The sequence below is a fragment of the Carassius auratus genome, chromosome 21 (genome assembly GCF_003368295.1).
Source record: "Carassius auratus strain Wakin chromosome 21, ASM336829v1, whole genome shotgun sequence".
Classification (NCBI taxonomy): domain Eukaryota; kingdom Metazoa; phylum Chordata; class Actinopteri; order Cypriniformes; family Cyprinidae; genus Carassius; species Carassius auratus.
The window spans coordinates 25,869,245-25,888,541 of NC_039263.1; the positions used below are offsets into that span (position 1 = coordinate 25,869,245).

The following is a 19,297-nucleotide window of genomic DNA, read 5'->3' on the forward strand; positions in this document are numbered from 1 at the left end:
AAGGACTGCATGGCATTATGGGCTTCTAGCTTGTGTTGTTAGTCCTTTGCACAGCTGTTCTTCATTTTTAGTTTCTGTTGAATGCTGTTCTTTTTTTCTTTCTTCCAGAATAATTGTATGTAAAAACACAATTCGCTTTATCATGGTACTGTATATTTGGCAACCATGAATAAAACTCCCATCTTTAAAATCAGCCTTGATTTGATTGTTTCATTCATAAAACGGGGCCTGTACTCACAAAACATATTAAAGAACAATATAATACAAAAAATAAAAAGGACATCTTAAAAATAATGGCTGTGTCTGTCCTATTTTAAGTCAATAAAACCAAATCTGAAGCTATCCTGAAATGGCTGTTATTGCAGATAACATCTGAAGTAAAATTAATTTACATGCACATAACAAAAACTAATCCTGTGTTAGTTGCTTCACCACCTGTGTGCAGTTTAGAAAGCAATTAGCAATGCAGTAATTAGTCTATATATAAACGAGTGGACCGACCCCGGTGATGTTTGGAAATGTGGCTAGCATTTAGCTTAGACAAAAGATTGGTAATCATTTTAGGTCCTGATGATTAAATGTTTCTAATGCACGAGTTTTTGCTTTAAAACGTGATCGTTATTCCACTGAAACTGTGATTTTTGTGACTTGAAATGGCGTCTAGATCTTCTTTTGAGGAGGATTTGTCTTGTCCTGTATGCTGCGACCTTTTTATAAATCCCGTGGTTCTGTCCTGTAGTCATAGCGTCTGTGAAGATTGTGTGCATCGGTTTTGGAAAGATAAGAGACGTAAAGAGTGTCCAGTTTGCAGAAGATCTTCAAAGGAACGTCCTCCAGTTAACTTGGCTTTGAAGAACCTGTGTGAGACCTACCAACAACATCTGAGCCGCGGACCTTCGTCTGGAGATGAAGGTGTCTGCGGTCTTCACAAAGAGAAGCTGAAGCTCTTCTGTCTGGACGATCAAGAGCCCGTGTGTCTGGTGTGTCGAGACTCCAGAAAACACACCAACCACAGATTCAGTCCTGTGGATGAAGCCGTGATGGACAATAAGGTCAGACAAAAAATGATTAACTGTTCAGTGATCTTTTATTCTGACACTCTTGATTTTATGAAAATGCATCAGCAGAAATGCACTTTGTCCTGTCTCTGTAATTATATTTAATAAAGGCAATGGTTTGTTCAACTCAGGAGATTCTCAAAGATGCTCTGCAACACTTAGTGAAAAAGCGGGGAATATTTGAGAGTTTTAAAGAGTGTTTTGATGAACGTGATGAACTCGTCAAGGTTTGAAGTTCACCATTTACTCTATTTTAGGAATTTAAATGTAAGCTTGATCTAGTTTGGTTGTTGTCTTAAACTTCAGTTTAATGCCCAACATGCTGAGAGGCGGATTAAAGCGGAGTTTGAGGAGCTTCACCGGTTTCTTCGTGATGAAGAAGCGATCAGAATAACAGCACTGAGAGAGGAAGAGGAACGGAGGAGTCGGATGATGAGGGACAAGATCGAGGAGACCAGCAGACAGATCTCATCTCTCTCTCAAACCATCAGAGACACCGAGGAGCAGATGAAACATGATGACGTTTCATTCTTGCAGGTCTCGATTGAATTATAAATAAGCGACATTTTCAGTGAACAAAATCGAATTCTGATTCGTTTGCCTCCCTTTTCTTCGCAGAACTTTAACTCCACATTGCAAAGGTTTGTGTCCTTCCCGTTCCTCTTCTCAGCGGTTCTGAACTCAATCCTGCAGTCTCTCTGACGTCTGAGTGTGTTATTCTCCAGGGCTCTGTGTAACCCGCCGCTTCCAGAAGCCTTTCCTGAAGTGACGATCAGGTTCTCAAGTCACCTGACCAACCTGAAGCTCACGGTCTTACAGAAGATGCAGGACACTCTCGGTGAATGTGTGCATGACCGAATATCATCCCCTTCACTTGAGCACTACTTTCATTTCTTATAATTGCTCCAAGAAATCAGGAAGAATCTTTTCATTACCTGATGGGACACACTTATAGTGTTGTAAAAATGCAACTTTACGTGGCATTATTATTATTTAAATACTTGGCATTTTAAAGGCCGCTTCTAAATGTGTATTCGGTAGTCTCTATGAAATGTAATGGTTTAATTTGTGGCGCTTCTAATTAAGCGACGAAAAGCAGTTGCAAATGTTGTAAATGCGTATTTTGCACCATTAAGACAAAACAACACCACAACATGTAATATCTAATTATTTTAGGCTTTTTATACTTAACTTGCATTGGAAAGGTTTTCTTGATCTCAGTAAAAACCTCATGATTTATACCAAATCCTGTTCTAAGCCTGGAATAATGCTCCAGAGCGATATTCAAGAGTGTGGATTTAATGCATGTTAAGGGCACTGCGCTTTGCAAGACTCTGCTTCGTCTTGTGCACGTGCGCTAAAGTGGCCAAGATCGCATGTGTTTGTATTTGGACAAGGGAATTGACTTGCGTAGTTATTTTAATTGTGTATAATTATGTCTCTGTGTTCTCTCTTTTAGCCTCATACTACTTCAAGCCGTCTCCTATTCAATCTGATCTGGCTGCAATAGAGATTTCTGACAATCAAGAGGAATATAATGAATACGAGCGTTTCCAGATGGATGGAGGGAACTGTACAAAGATATTTGGAGGTCGACGGTCTAATGGAGACCGACAGCAGTTTCCAGATCCTCTAGCCCGTGCCACTGATTTATTCCCTGCTCCGGTCAGCACCACCGAACCAACCTTCAACCTACCCATGATCCACAGAGGTCCTCCTGTGTCACAGATCCTCCGCAGCCAGATTATGACGAGGATGAACTACGGAGAAAAACTAGTCGTAGGCCGCCCTCGGTTGAAATCGAGGTTTAGGCGCACGAGTGTTCCCTCTCCACTGGATTTGGCGTTTGGAGCTTCGACCAATGCTTCACGTGGGGGGAATCCTCAAGGGGACTTGAAGTTTTTAACGTTCAGGGGAGGAGACTTCAGTCTTCAAGATATGGTGATCTGTGACCATGAAGTTCAGATATAGTTTAGATACTTCACACGAAGATATTTAGTCCTTGCTAATTATTTTGTGGTTCTGTCACAAGTAATTTATTTTCATTTTAGATTTAAAAAATAAACGGATCAACAATTTGGGTTTTATTTAATAATTTAAAAAAAAACTGGACCAAAAAGCACAAGAGCACTATACCACCACAGACAATGACAGGTGAAGGTGAGATGAAGTTGCGCCTCCTGCTGGATGTGTACTGTACTGCACGGTCAAAGTTACTTCAACTAAAAACATGCATGGGAACAGTTTGTGTATTTTTGATATTTTATACATTAGCTACTAGACGTTGAACTTTAGCTTTTATTTTTTCAATCAAATTATTAACAGCAAAAAATACTAATGAAAATACTTGCAGCGTCTGTATTGGGATGTTTTCCAGACCTGCCAACCTGTTTGTTTTTACAATGTAATTTTTTTTTTTTTTTTTTTTAAATAACCTTTTTAGCACGTAATAATTGCCTACATGAGTGCATTCACTTTATTTGTTTAATACAAAATTCAGAGATCTATGCTATGGTGTACCATGAATCGGCCAAAAAATACAGAGATATGAATTTGTGCTCATATCACATGGCCCAAACACAGAAGTGTACTGGAGTTTTTATTTTATTAAATTTTTTTAACGGGCATTAAAAAAAAACAAAGTAGCAAAACCAAACCGTTTATCTCCACTAATACAAAACTGAAACCCTTCAAGATGTGAGAACCGTAACCAGAAATTGCATGCAATCTTTGGAGATAGGTTTGAAACACGTTGTTAAAGAAATGATACCGTGATTATGATACGTTTTCAACTGATTTTCACTCTGAACTGGAGATTTCTAATGATCCAGTAAAATCTAATGAATATAAGCCTTTTCAAAGAGTGAACATGAAATAAAACAATGAACTTTAGACAGACATCTGATGATCTTGTTCAGTCGACACTGAATACTTTATTACTATTTCTGATGATGGTTAATGTTATATTACATGTTTTTTTTAGGAATATCGACGGCAGATATGAAGTTTTTAATTGGAAACAGACTTCTGAGAGTTAAAACCAGATTATTACTGCACTTAAAACAGAAAGTTTGGAGACGGATCGACACAAGACTTTGAAAATGACATCTAGATCTTTTTCTGAGGAGGATTTGAATTGTCCAGTGTGCCTTGACATTTTTATAGATCCTGTACTTCTGTCCTGTACTCACAGCATCTGTAAACATTGCCTTCAGAGGTTTTGGGAAAAACAAGGACATAAAGCTTGTCCACTCCAGAAAACACACCAACCACAGATTCTGTCCCATAGATGAAGCTCTGACCGATAACAAGGTAAGAGATATTATTTGATGAAATCATCTCAATAATTAATGATGAGTCTTCTTTAGCTTCGATAACATTGTGCATTAGTTGTGGTGTTGTTTTGACAAAGTTATGCAACATCACAGCATTTATTTCCACCAAAATGCATTAGTTTTTGGCTCAGATCCTGTGTTAACAATGGGACAGTCGAATCACTCAAGACTTTGAGCCTAATATATCTTGGCCTTCTGGATTATGGCCATACGAAATCTCTTTTGACATGCTTGATTGAGAAATGAAAAGCTGCCTTTGTATAAAATAACTTAATAAAAAGTTGGTATATTTATTCTCGCACACTAACATTTTGTGATGAAAAATCATTGAATAAATATATTATTTTAACTTTTTACTCCTCTATCCATATGTGAAATAAAAGAGGCAAAATCTGAAATAAGAAAATACACAAAAAACGGAAAACCAGACTATTTTTCTGTCGATTTCTTCCAGGAGAAACTCCAGGATTTACTGAACCACTTACAGGAGAAATTTTACAGGAGAGGATTTTAAACAGAATTTGGATAAATCTGCTAAACATATTCAGGTTTGATATACTGAAGCTTATATGTTTATAATGTTTCTATATTCCCTTTGATATGGACCGAGTTTAATCATATCTTTCTCAGGCTCAGGCTCAATGCACAGAGAAGCTGATTAAAGAAGAGTTTGAGAAACTTCACCAGCTTCTGCGTGACGAGGAAGCGATCAGAATTACAGCGCTGAGAGAAGAAGAGAAGCAGAAGAGTCAGAAGATGATCGACAGGATCGAGGAGACCAGCAAACAGATCGTATATCTCACACGCTCCATCAGGGATACACAGGAGCAGATGAAAGCTGGAGAGGATTCATTCCTGCGGGTGCCAACCAGTTTTCATTATGTTTATACATTTGGAGACAACTGCAAATATATCAAATTCATTTTCGGAGATAAAAACTGAATTCAGTGTTGCTTAATAAATTGTATTTCTTGCTTTTTTTGTTTTAGGACTTAAAGGACTCATTGAAAAGGTTTGTAGGCTGTTTTTGTTATCTGAGTTCTGTGATCTGAACTAAACTGACTCCTGAATGTTTTCCCAGAGGTCGGCATGGTCTGTCGGATCCAGAGAACGTTTCAGAAACGCTCATCGATGTTCCAAAACACCTGAAAAACCTCAAGTTCACCGTGTTACAGAAGATGCAGGAAGATATTAAATACAGTAAGTATATTATTAAAGCTTCTCTTTTCACACTTGTCGAAAGTTTGGATAAAGTTTAAACTACATCTCTTACCAGAGTTTTCAAGCTACAACCAACAAACTTGAGTCCGATCTCGAGACTGGTCTGATTTGGGTTGCTCTACTATTTCTAACTGATCAGACTTATGGTTTTTGTGAAACGGATTATCAAATGCCCAACAGACTTCCACTGAGGGGGTCTCAACGTTTCAAGAGGGCGAAGAGTTTTTACAATGAGATTCGAGTGTTTAAGCTGTCTGTCACTAGCAAAGTTTAATGACTAGCAACATGCTAATCATTCGTTATTTTAACATTATTATAATTATGCTAGAAACACGTTAAAAACAAATCTTAGCAACATGCTAACAATATGTAAATCATGCTAGAAACATGATTAGCAACAAATGCTAGCAATGTGCTAACAGAATGCTAATCATGTTAAATCATGCTAGCAACATGTTAACAACATGCTAATTGTGCTAGAAACACGTAAACAACAAATGCTAGCAATGTGCTAACTAAATGTTAATCATGCTAGAAACACGTAAACAACAAATGCTAACAATGTGCTAACAAAATGATAATCATGCTAGAAACACGTAAACAACAAATGCTAGCAATGTGCTAACAACATGCTAATCATGCTAGAAACATATAAACAACAAAGGTTAACAATGTGTTAACAACTTGCTAATCGTGCTAGCAACATGTTAACAACATGAAAATCATGTTAGAAACACTTTCACAACAAATACTAGCAATGTGCTAACAACATGCTATGCTAAACATGATAACTCATGCTACAAACATAATTAGCCACATACAAATAATGTGCTAATCTAACAACATCATGTTAATCATGCTAGAAACATGTAAACAACAAATGCTAGCAATATGGTAATAACATGATAATCATGCTAGCAACATGTTAACAACATGCTAATTGTGCTAGAAACACATAAACAACAAATGCTAGCAATGTGCTAACAACATGCTAATCATGCTAGAAACATGTAAACAACAAATGCTAGCAATGTGCTAACTAAATGTTAATCATGCTAGAAACACGTAAACAACAAATGCTAACAATGTGCTAACAAAATGTTAATCATGCTAGAAACACGTAAACAACAAATGCTAGCAATGTGCTAACAACATGCTAATCATGCTAGAAGCATATAAACAACAAAGGTTAGCAATGTGTTAACAACTTGCTAATCGTGCTAGCAACATGTTAACAACATGAAAATCATGCTAAAAACATTTTCACAACAAATACTAGCAATGTGCTAACAACATGCTAAACATGATAACTCATGCTACAAACATAATTAGCCACATACAAATAATGTGCTAATCTAACAACATCATGTTAATCATGCTAGAAACATGTAAACAACAAATGCTAGCAATATGGTAATAACATGCTAATCATGCTAGAAACATGTAAACAACAAATGCTAACAATATGCTAACAACATGCTAATCATGCTAGAAACACGTTCACAACAAATGTTAGCAATCTGATAACAACATGTTAATCATGCTAGAAACATGTAAACGGCAAATGCTAGCAAATTGGTAACAACATGCTAATCATGCTATCAACACGTTATTAACATCTATCTAAACTTTCAAACTTCAAGCTTTTATAACTGCTTCAAACTTTCAGGCTACACTTTCTCAAGCCAACTTCAAAGTTTATTCACAAAATGTACTCATCTGTTTTGATTTTTGTATATAATTTATATTATTTATTTAAATAAATGCAGCCTTGCTGAGCAGAATAGACTTCATTTAAAACTTCCTAATGTTTGTGCACGTGTCCCCTCTCTCTCTTCAGCTCCGGTGACCCTGGACCCCAGCACTGCTCACAGTAATCTCACGGTGTCTGATGATCTGACCAGCGTGCGGTTCAGAGATGAGGAAAAGCTGCTTCCTGATAATCCCGAGAGATTTGACAGTTGGGAGTGTGTTCTGGCTTCAGAGGGCTTCGACTCAGGACTTCACTGCTGGGACGTTGAGGTCGGAGACCTCACAAACTGGACCTTCGGTGTGATGACCGAATCTGCTCGGAGGAAGGGTGACATTCTGACAGAGAAGGGACTTTGGGTTCTTGGGTACGCTTCTGGGGAATATTATGCATTCATTACACCAGAGCAGTCGCCTCCGCTGACGGTCAAGAATAAACTCCAGAAAATCAGAGTTCAGCTGAACTACGAAAAAGGAAAGCTGTCCTTCATCGATCCTCTCAGTAACACATCCATTCACACTTTTACACAGAAGTTCACTGAGAAAGTCTACCCATGGTTTGGTCTTCGCTGTGATGTCTGTCCTCTGGTGATCTTACCAGTCAACTGAAGAAATCATTTAGAGACGAAACGAGTAAAGATGACTCCCATTTTAACTTTAAAATAGAAAGTTTGTTTCGTGAGCGTTTGTAAATCAGTTTTAATGTTTGATTCTGTGTCCTAATCTGAACTATTTTAAAAGGCATCTAACACATTTCTTAAATTATCATTATTATACAGTTTAATAATATATATAAATTATTTTTCTGTGAAGCTGCTATGCTGCATCTGTATCATGAAAAGCAATGCACAAATAAACACGAGTTGATTTAATGTTACCATGCTTTGATGAACAATTTCTTTACTATATATTTTCCAAAACACATTTTACACTAAAACTTTCCAGTCAAAAATTACCAAATAAGGGTTAATGGTGTAGCTCTCAGTTTCTGTTAATGAATCGAATGCTCTTAAATGCATGGATGGTACACATCAAGCTTTTAAGCAATTTACTAGCCATGTAGATCACTATGATAAGATATTATTTATAATGTAAAGCGATTAGTCGGATTTAGTCCTGGTGCACTTCCCTTTTCCTGAATTCAGTCGTTTATTTCTCGCTGTACACTTCAGTGAACAAAATGCACAAATGGTGATGGAGACGTTTTACAGGAAATTAGGCCTTTGTTTCATCAGTTTTGTTTTCAAGGAAAGCTTAGCTTTCATTTTCAGAAATACAGAAACTGGTTTACAGCTATGTTTACACGTGTATATGTGTGAGTCCCATGAATGTAGACAGCAATGAGGTCTGCTTATTGTATTTATTAACTCATTCACAGTATTAGTGACCAGAGAGCTGATAATGAACGATGACAGTAATAAGCGTGACTTACACCATTTATTTTATTTTCATGGTTTTTTAAATATAATTTACAGTGCAGTAAATCAAACCAGAACATGGAAACATTTAGCCACTGTTTGTCACAGGTAAGTGAGGACTGACAAATGTAAAGTTGAAATATGATTCATAGCAGCTGATCCGTGTAAATATTAACATTCTTCCCACACCTACATCACTTCCAGAACCTGTCTCTTCAGGAATGAGGGGAATCAAGAAACAAGCTGCAAACAGCCAAGAATCATTGCTCTGAAAGATGAGGGCACGAGGTGGATTCTGATTGGCTGTCAATGTTGTCATTGTTTGCAAACTGAAAACAAAGTTGTTTCTCTGTATCCTTATCATTCTAGTCGTTGTGTGACTCTGCGATGCTTATAATTAGAAAGTTATTAAAACTTCATCATTATTGTTTTCATTCCTTGATGTGAATGGGCTTTTGCACAAGGTTTGAATTACAAATGATCATTGGATAACACACATGCAGGTCTGTTCCTCATGCAAAGTGCCTTACAACATTTTCAACATTTTTTTTTTGTGCAGAACATTTTAAACAATGATTTTCCACTATAAAGACCGTTTTGTGCAATGGAAAGTTTCCATGCATGTTGAACCATCAGTGCCACTAAAGAACCTGTATTTTCAAGAGTGCATGACTTCTGAAGTCTTCGAGACATGAGTCAAACAGAGCACTTTCATTGTGCATTTATCATTCCTTAATCAAAAAGATCTCTTAGGATTTGGCTTATTGAGTTATTGTGAATTAACATCTAAAGACTAATAATAAACGGCAATTATTATGTCCTAAAGATTTAGACTACTGTTAGATTCAGTATGATTTATTTCCATTAAAAATTCTGGTGATCTCTAAAATGTTGCAATAATGAATAGATCTCGAGTCTGAGAGGATCCGGTTTATCTGCATTGTACAGAATGAAGCAGATTTCTCAGTGTTGAGCTCCTCCCACTGGATTTAAAGACAGACGTCTGATGTTTTAGCTCATATCTTCAAACTCTGTATGTGCATTATTTCTGCCGTGGATGTGAAGCTTAAAAACTAGTCTCTAAGACAGATTTGGACGTGTAAAATGGCATCTGAAGGTTTTACTGAGGTGGACTTCACTTGTCCTGTGTGCTTTGACTTTTTCATAAACCCTGTTGTTCTGAACTGCAGTCACAGCATCTGTTCAAACTGCATCCAGGCGTTTTGGGAAAGTAAGGGAATTAGGGAATGTCCCATGTGCAGAGAGATATCGACAGTGAATGATCCTCCGTTAAATCTGGCTTTGAAGAACCTGTGCGAGACCTTCCAGCAGGAGCGAAGTCAAGGACCTTCCTCGGGAGCCGAGGCCGTCTGCAGCGCTCACAGAGAGAAGCTGAAGCTCTTCTGTCTGGATGATCAGCAGGCCGTGTGTTTGGTGTGTCGAGACTCCAAACTACACACCGACCACAGCTTCTGTCCCATAGATGAAGCCGTGCACAATAACAAGGTCAGAAATCTGATTTTACTGATGTAATCTGAGGTTTATGTACAGTATACACACTCAGAAGAATGAATGAGCTGAAACCAAGCTGCTGATTTGGAAGCACACTAATGCATTTGCTAATGTCTTTTATCATCTCCTTTGTTTTCAAACTTAAATCTACGGAAGTCCATTTTAGACACTGATTTCAAAGTAAGTAAAACAAAGTAATTGTGACTTGTGAACTGAGTGAAATTCTCAATTCTGACTGAAAAAGCAACAATTCTGTGAAAGAAAAATATCTGAGTTGAGTGAAACTTGCATTTCTGTGAGAAAAGTCAGAATTTGGAGATATAAACTCACATTTGTGAGGGAAAAAAAAAATACTTGTGAGATAAAAAGCCACAATAACCTTGTTTTATTTTTTATTCAATGGTAGAAACAGACTTGCATGCATCAGATCCATTGTGTTTGTTATAATTTACAGGGAGTGGTTGGAGTTAGTTTGATCGATTAAGCATTGAACAGGTGTCACTGGTTTCAGTTTTCTGCCATCCCTCCCTCCCTCCAAACACATTCCCTCTATTGTGATATCAAATAACAGAGAAACAATGCAATAAATCAATAAAACAGAAGAGCCAGACACTATTTCTATGTTACTTTGGTATCACTGTACTAAACGGTTGTTAACCACTTCAGTTGAAATGAACAATACTTCTACAGCATTTATTAATCTTAGTGTTATTTTCCTTTACCAATGCATTGTTAAAATTAAAAGTTGTGTTAGTTAACATTATAATGCAATGCGAATTAACACGACTGTATTTTTAATGAACTTACATCAACGAAGATGAATAAGTACATTATACATTAATACATTAATGGAAGCTAAAGTGTTACTGTTGCTTTCTTTCAGGAGAAACTCAAAGCTGTACTGGAAAACTTACGGGAGAAGATGGGAATATTTGATTATTTTAAACAGACGTTGGATCGGACTGCTGATATTAATAAGGTTGGGAATGAACAGTGTGATTTAAGTACTTCTGGATGCTATAGATATAGTTTGGCCATTATAACCCGCTGTTCATTTTCAGGTTCATACCGAAGAAGCAGAAGAGAAGATCAAGATGGAGTTCGAGGAGCTTCGAGAGATTCTACGCAACGAAGAAGTGGCCAGAATAACAGTGCTGCGAGAGGAAGAGAAGCAGAAGAGTCAGATGATAAAGGAGAAGACTGGGAAGACCAGCAAACAGATCGTATCTCTCAAATGTGCGATCAGAGATGTAGAGCAGCAGATGAAGACTGAAGATGATTCATTCCTGCAGGTGCTAACGAACGCTCATCAACAGAATCCCAGTGTTATTATTAAGACAGGTGCTAACGCATGAATGTCATGTCTTTCTCTTTGTCTTTACAGAACTTTAAGAGCACATTGCAAAGGTTTGTTGTGTTTCCTGTTTCTCTTGTGCATTCACTGGCTCTCACCAAAACAAGAATTCCTGAAGGTTTTTATGTGTGTTCCAGATCCCAGTTCAGCCTGCCAGATCCGGGGAATGTTGCCGATTTGCTGATCAATACCCAAGAATACCTGAGTGACCTGAGGCTCACTGTGCTCCAGAAGATTGACAGCTCCAGGGGGGAGCCCAGTGTGAGGGGGGCCCAGACTAACAGACGGGGCCACAGTGCCAGAGCGGGGCCCAGTGTCAGGGGGGACCCCACTTTCAGAGGAGGCCAGAATTTCAGAGGGAACCCCAGCATCAGGGGGGATGCCAGTTTTAAGGAGGACCCTACTTCCAGAGGGGGACAACATTTTAAAAGGGGGCACAACCCTAGAGGGGACCCCAGTTTCAGGGGTGGGCAAAATTTTAAGGAGGACCACAGTAACAGAGGGGACCCAAGTTTCAGGGGTGGGCAAAATTTTAAGGAGGACCACAATAACAGAGGGGACCCGAGTTTCAGGGGGGGCCACAATTTTAGGGAGGACCACAGTAACAGAGGGGACCCCAGTTTCAGGGGGGGCCACAATTTTAGGGAGGACAACAGTAACAGAGGGGACCCCAGTTTCAGGGGGGGCCACAATTTTAGGGAGGACAACAGTAACAGAGGGGACCCCAGTTTCAGGGGGGGCCACAATTTTAGGGGAAACACCAATTTGCGAGGGGATCACAGGGGCCACAGTACTGGGGGAGAACATAGATTCAGAGGGGCCCGGAATTACAGAGGGGCCTTTAATAGCGATGGGGCCAAAGCTCCAGAGGGTGCAGAGGAGTTCTAGGGGGGCCCTGAGGGGGTCACGTTAAGCTTAGCCGGCTGTACCCTCAACCAGCAATACAACTATACAAATGAGTAAAAAATATGTTGCATTCTGAAAATAGCAAATGCAAAAATTTAATTTATTGAAAGTTCCAGAGTAAACTGCACTGAAACTATTTCTATTCAGAAACTACAAAGAAAGGGGAAATTAAACATGACATTTTGAAGTAAAAAGACTGAAGTAAAAAGTTTTTTTTAATGTAAAAGTTCTCTAGCAGTTTTTATTTTGATTACAACTTTGTTAAGCATAGAGGTTTATTATTTCCTCATGAGTTTTTTGATGGACAGTTTATTGATAACAGACAACGGTTTAAAGACGGTGAATAGAATTAACATTCACACAGAACACAGAGTAGAAGAATAGAAAGATACTTCTATTATCAACTTATTTTGAACGAATCTGTTTAATATTTTACTATATTATCATCCGATTTTCATAACTTTTATTTGTTTATTGTTTTGCACAAGGTTTTTCAATAGCCTTTTTAACAGTTTATACAGCCATATAAATCTGATTTATTTTTTCCATTTGAATAGATTCTGTTTAATGGTTGAATTACATATTAGCAATAAAAACATGTCTAATTAAATGAAATATAAGGTAGGAAAGAATCAGTAAAGAAGCAGTGTAACATGCTAATGACTTTGAAACTGATATTATGAGTTAATAAAACATACATGCAGTTAGTACCATAGTTACTTTAACAACAAATTATTAATAAATTCAATTGATGGAAAAAAAATGTTTTGTTAAATCTTTTTTACATATTTTTTTCTTTACTTAAGTTTACTTAAACTTGAATTTAAAAAGCATGTCTAATCAAATTAGTTCATAAAAAATTTGTTTTAAAATTAAGAATTTAATGATAAGATTTAATTTTTAAGATTTAATTTTGTAATAATAGAGGCATATGAAATGCTTTATTTTTTTTCAGAAATTATGTGCTGATTTTTAAATGTGTCTGAATTTATGATTTAATACAAATTTATTATCAAAAAAAGCAGTAATCAAATTAAGGCATAAAAGATGACCTTTCAATCTTTTTAAAAATGTAATCAAATTAAAATTCAAAAATGAATTTTATTGTTGAAAAGCAAAAGGTTTTAAAAAACTGACCTTTATGACTGGTTTTGTGCTCCAGGTTCACATTTATTAAAATAATTATTTTGTTTTATTATTCATGTAATAATTTTAGTACTTTATATTTATATCATTTAAAAAACATTTTTTTAATTAAAAAAAAGTGCAAGACACAGTGCACTGGAATGGAAAATAACTTTTTACATGAATATGTTTATAACAGTTTGTTTTTGTACTTGATGAGCGAGATGCTAAGAAGCAGCAAGATGCTGAAAAATCATAATAAAAACACAATACGTATAAAAACGGTCAAAAACATCTGTCTGTAGTACATTTACATAAAATAAGCTTTCATTTATAATACTTCTTGAAAAAGATGTTTGGAAAAGCTTTGGAAAACTTGTCATTTATACTCATATTGACATTTTTGCTATTAACATGAAATATTTATTACTAAAAAGTTACATTTTTTTCATGTCAAGTCTGTTATTCCTTCACTTTAAAAACTAGGCTGTGTTTTCAGGTTTGGCCTTTATTCTTCATCTTCATCTTAGTTATTATGTTCTCATGATAATCTGTGACAGTAATCAAGCTTTGATGTATTTTGGGTGTTTCATACAATGTATAACATTGTTCTTTGATACTGATACTATAGCTATATTAATTTAGGATGTGGTTCTGTCATAAATTGTTCTTTTAATTTGACTGTCCATCTTCAACAAATAATAGTATGATAATTTGTGCCAATAATCAAGTTTAAATGTAATTTGGGTGTTTTGCACGATTTATAACAATTTTCTCTAATGAAAACAATAGTCAACAATATTAAAACGATATTATTAAATTCTGTAATAAAATGCTATAAATTAGGCTCTTCTTCTTATAAATGCACAATAAAGAAACAATGATCAGCTACATTTCTGTTTATTTATTTTTTTAATTGCAGAACTTTTCACCGCATTTCACATTTTAATCTGTCTCTGGCAACTATCTAATGTTATAAAGCATTCATGTTGTTTTTCATTAAAATAATCATGCAGTTAAGAATATTTACATCTATAGCAAACTGATATATACTAGATGTGTATTCTGATTTAAATACATTCGAATAATTACATTATTATTATTATGATAATAAACCTCAGCTATGATAGCGAAGATGGAGACAATATTTAATTTCATTAAAGGCAGACCGTGGGGGGCAGCAGAGGCAGTGGCGGTGACGTCACCGCGTGACGCCATGACGCACGAGCGTGTCCCCGTCAGCTGATCAGTGAGCCGCTGCGGAATTAACGCGCGTTGCTGCGATATTTTCATAAAATCAACAATCAAAACGAATATGAGACGGTAAAGAGCGGCTCCGGTGAGTAAAACACATCGACATCTAATCTGTCACTCGACTGGACAACGATATAGTCCCGCTGTCACATTATAATGACGATAAACACACAGATGAACGGGACAGAGGTCAATATACATACACAAACACACACACAGCCAACAAACATACACTTACACAAACACACACACTCATAATATACGTTACATGTTTATTATGTTCTTCTACACCTACACACGCACTATACACCGCAGATACAGGAAGACTACACACAGACACACACACACACACATATGGCATTTTTGCAGCTCAAAATGTTCATTCAGACAGGTGATTTTCAATCTAAATAAGAGTATTTCTGCTGGATGATATCAACTGCTGATGCCCGGACATGAATATTGTTTGGAAACATGTTTCCTCCTCCGCTATTTTCTCAGTTCACTTCAGTCCTTCATCTTTGATTGACAGGCCCAGACACAATCTCCATATGTGTTCAACAGGGCTGATATGGGTGGCTTTTAAGCATAAATCTAATGAACCAAAATATGAAATAAACAAGCCTCAAACAGACTGTGACTGTGAAGAATTTTGTGCATTCAATTTCAGTTTATATTTACCAATGTTTAGAATAGATCTGGTCAAAATGATGGGTTTAAATAGCTGTTATTGCTGTATATGCATTATATACATAATATAGAGCAATTATAGCAATTTATATATATGATACATTTAATTATGCTAAAACAATGCTTATTTTGCTTTTATATAATCTATATATGAAGGCCTATGCATTATATTGTGTATACTGGTATGCATATAGGATCAGCTGTTGCTTTGCTTTTTCTTTATATATATATTTTTTATATATGCACATTGATCCATGCAGTGTTTTGCATGTTAATTACTGTGTATATCTTTTTTTTTTTTTTTTTTTTTACATTTTCATAATCTATATATAAAGGCGTATGCATTATATTGTGTATACTGGTATGCATATAGGATCAGCTTATGTTTAGCTTTTTTCTTTTCTTTTTTTTTTCCTTTTTTTGAATGCACATTGATCTATGCAGTGTTTTGCATGTTAATTACTGTGTATATCTTTTTTATTTACGGTAAATGTTTTATTTGTAGGCTTTGATATTAATGGCACTTATGTGTCAGATTGCATTGAGGAAGTTGATTCTAAGATCCATTTGGCTTTGTTTCTCTTGCTCATTGTCATCGTTTATAGGTTTTATCATCGATTTAGCACTGCATTGCACACTTGGCAGCAGTTTTTTTTTATTTTACTAAGGATATTGCCTTTTATTAAAGGTGTTATTTGACTGGTGATTTGTTTTTTTTTTAAGATGGCATGGAAATTGTAACCAAAACAGATGCTTTATGTACAGATTTCACTTCTGTTAAATTCTCTATATCTTTAAAGCGGCTGATGTTTCCACATGATAGTTTTCTGGTAATGTCTGCTGACTTTCCGAGAGGTCAGTGGATCTGTGTTTGTCTGTACGGATGGACGCTCATTGATTGCTCTGAAAGGGTTTGGTTTGATTCGATTCGTCTACTGTTGTGTTGTGAGTCTGGCAGAGCTGAAACACCAGTCTTACTGTTTCTAAATCAGCAGAGGAATGCTTTCAGGATGAAGCTGGTTCATTTAGTGAACATTAAACGAGTGTTTCACAGGCTCAGGTTTAATCTGAGGAGACACAAGCATGTCAGGTAACATCAGTCCACTTTCTGCATTGCTTTCCTCTATATGTGTGAGCTTTGATGGATTTAAAGTCATGCGTTCTTAATAATCTGCGTTATTTATAGCTATACAGTTGTACGACCGATTGTTGAATTCTGACAATCTTTGGAAAATCCAGTAATGTTGTGTCTTATCATTTGTTTTATGTTGTTTATACAAATTATCTTGGATTTCTCTTTTCATAACACAAGCTGGCAGCAATGGTTAATGTTAAAAGCATGATTTGTGGTGTTTTATTGCACTTACAGAAGTGTTCAATGCTTGATGTCCGTTTATCTGTGCGTTACGTAACAAGCATCATGTCGATCTCAATTCTACTTCAGTTCTGTTCTAGAGTGATTTTAATTATCAATTCAGTTTATAGTTGTGCTGCACTTATAATATCAGATGTTGAACCCTTCATCAGATTAAAGAGTTTGTACTTAACCACTTTTGCATGTTGTTTTAAGGGATGTATATTGATTTTGATTGATTTTTTGTCAGTTTGAGGTTAAATCTGTGATGCACTCATTTGCTTCAGTTGGAAACGTGCTCTCTGTTCTTTCATGTATTCTGTGCATGTATACTGTAGTGTACAAGTTATAGTATGCATCATTTATACTGCAGGAATAGAATAGTATGAGGATTATGCTACTAGTGTGTTACTCCAAACATCTGGAGTCAATAATCATAAACATCTGAATCTGTTATGAATGAAAGGTTTTAAATATGCAGAATTGGTCAATGTTTGTTTTAATTGTATGGTATTATATATTTTTTAGGGTGAAGAATTACAAGTATATAATTTTGTAAGGTTTTCCTTGACTCTAAAGCATATTTTATTTTTGGGATGCACCGATATTGAAATTTTTGCCAATACCGATAATTCTTTAAACGTGAAAGCCGATAACCAATATGTTGGCCGATTCCATCTAAATACACGTTTACATAATTTTTGAAAGCATGATTACCCCAAAAAGTCTCATCATTAAAAGGCATTAGACACTTCAACTTAAATATATAACAAATTAAACAATATTTCACTTATAATATCCGATGTTGAACCCTTAATCAGATTAAAAGTTTGGAGTTAACCACTTCTGCATGTTGTTTTAAGGGATGGATATTGATTTTGATTGATTTTGTTTTTCAGTTTGAAGTTAAATCTGTGATGTTTGTCAATCATGATGCACTCATTTGCTTCAGTTGGAAACGTGCTCTCTGTTCTTTCATGTATTTTGTGCATGTATATTGTAGTGTACAAGTTATAGTATGCATAATTTATACTGCAGGAATAGTATAGTATGAGTATTATGCTACTAGTGTGTTACTCCAAGTATCTGGAGTCAATAATCATAAAAATAATTTTATTTTAGGGATGCACTGATATGGAAATTTTGGGCAGATACCGATAACTGATAACCGATAACCGATAATTCTTTAAATATGAAAGCCGATAACAAATATGTTGGCCGATTTATGTAAATCCACATTTTTACATCATTTTTGAGAGCCTGATTACAACAAAAGTCTCCTTATTAAAAGGCATTAAATCCTTCAACATATATAACATAAATTCAACAGTATTTCACTTATAATATCCGATGTTGAACCCTTAATCAGATTAAAGAGTTTGTACTTACCCACTTCTGCATGTTGTTTTAAGGGATGGATATTGATTTTGATTGATTTTGTTTTTCAGTTTGAAGTTAAATCTGTGATGTTTGTCAATCATGATGCACTCATTTGCTTCAGTTGGAAACATGCTCTCTGTTCTTTCATGTATTCTGTGCATGTATACTGTACTGTAGTATACTGTAGTGTACAAGTTATAGTATGCATAATTTATACTGCAGGAATAGTATAGTATGAGGATTATGCTACTAGTGTGTTACTCCAAGCATCTGGAGTCAATAATCATAAAAATCATTTTATTTTAGGGATGCACTGATATGGAAATTTTGGCCGATACCGATAACTGATAACCGATAATTCTTTAAATATGAAAACCGATTACATATATGTTTGCCGATTTATCTAAATCCACATTTTTACATCATTTTTGAGAGCCTGAATACCTAAAAAAGTCTCATTATTAAAAATGCATTAAACACTCGACATAAATAACAAAATAAATAAATGAATTAAACAATATGTATTTAATAAACTGTGATTCTTTAGAAAATGTTTATTATATATAACTGTAAATTCTATAATTATATACAGTATATAAAAAAAAATATATATTTTTTTCCAGCCCTTTGCCTGCTCATCTAGGCCAGTTATTCCACTTCCTCATTTGTGTGTTTCTGGAATTTCCAACAATGCATTAATTTGTGTCTGAGTGCTGTTTTCTTTTCTTGTCTCTCTCTTCTCAGAATCGCAGAGAACATGTCAGGAAACAGTCTGGTATTACCCATAGTTCTGTGGGGCCGCAATGCGCCCACTCACTGCATCTCCAGCCTGCTGGTGATGGACGATCTGACCACCATCATCACCGGCTGCCATGATGGACAGATCTGCATCTGGGACATGACCCCAGAGCTGGAGGTGAGAGGTCACGGCGAGGTCACGCATG

At 35.9% G+C, this 19,297-nt stretch overlaps 2 protein-coding genes and 1 pseudogene across 2 annotated transcripts; all 3 read left to right on the forward strand.

The window, feature by feature from the left end:
• Positions 1-491: 491 nt before the first annotated feature.
• On the forward strand, positions 492-8,182 carry LOC113039150 (E3 ubiquitin-protein ligase TRIM39-like). Its single transcript, XM_026197050.1, has 11 exons — positions 492-1,052; positions 1,190-1,285; positions 1,365-1,595; positions 1,677-1,699; positions 1,784-1,902; positions 2,518-3,017; positions 4,224-4,370; positions 5,024-5,254; positions 5,383-5,405; positions 5,475-5,593; positions 7,455-8,182. The coding sequence occupies exons 1-11, from the start codon at positions 654-656 to the stop codon at positions 7,970-7,972; spliced, it is 2,406 nt and encodes an 801-aa protein (XP_026052835.1). The 5' UTR covers positions 492-653; the 3' UTR covers positions 7,973-8,182.
• A 1,635-nt stretch (positions 8,183-9,817) lies between these two features.
• On the forward strand, positions 9,818-13,271 carry LOC113039239 (tripartite motif-containing protein 35-like). The gene is made up of 5 exons (XM_026197115.1): positions 9,818-10,287; positions 11,177-11,272; positions 11,355-11,585; positions 11,678-11,700; positions 11,785-13,271. Exons 1-5 carry the CDS (start codon positions 9,886-9,888, stop codon positions 12,533-12,535), a joined length of 1,503 nt encoding a protein of 500 aa, XP_026052900.1. The 5' UTR covers positions 9,818-9,885; the 3' UTR covers positions 12,536-13,271.
• Positions 13,272-16,455: 3,184 nt separating this feature from the next.
• LOC113039151 (WD repeat-containing protein 7-like) overlaps positions 16,456-19,297 on the forward strand; it is a 28,900-nt pseudogene continuing 26,058 nt past the window's right edge.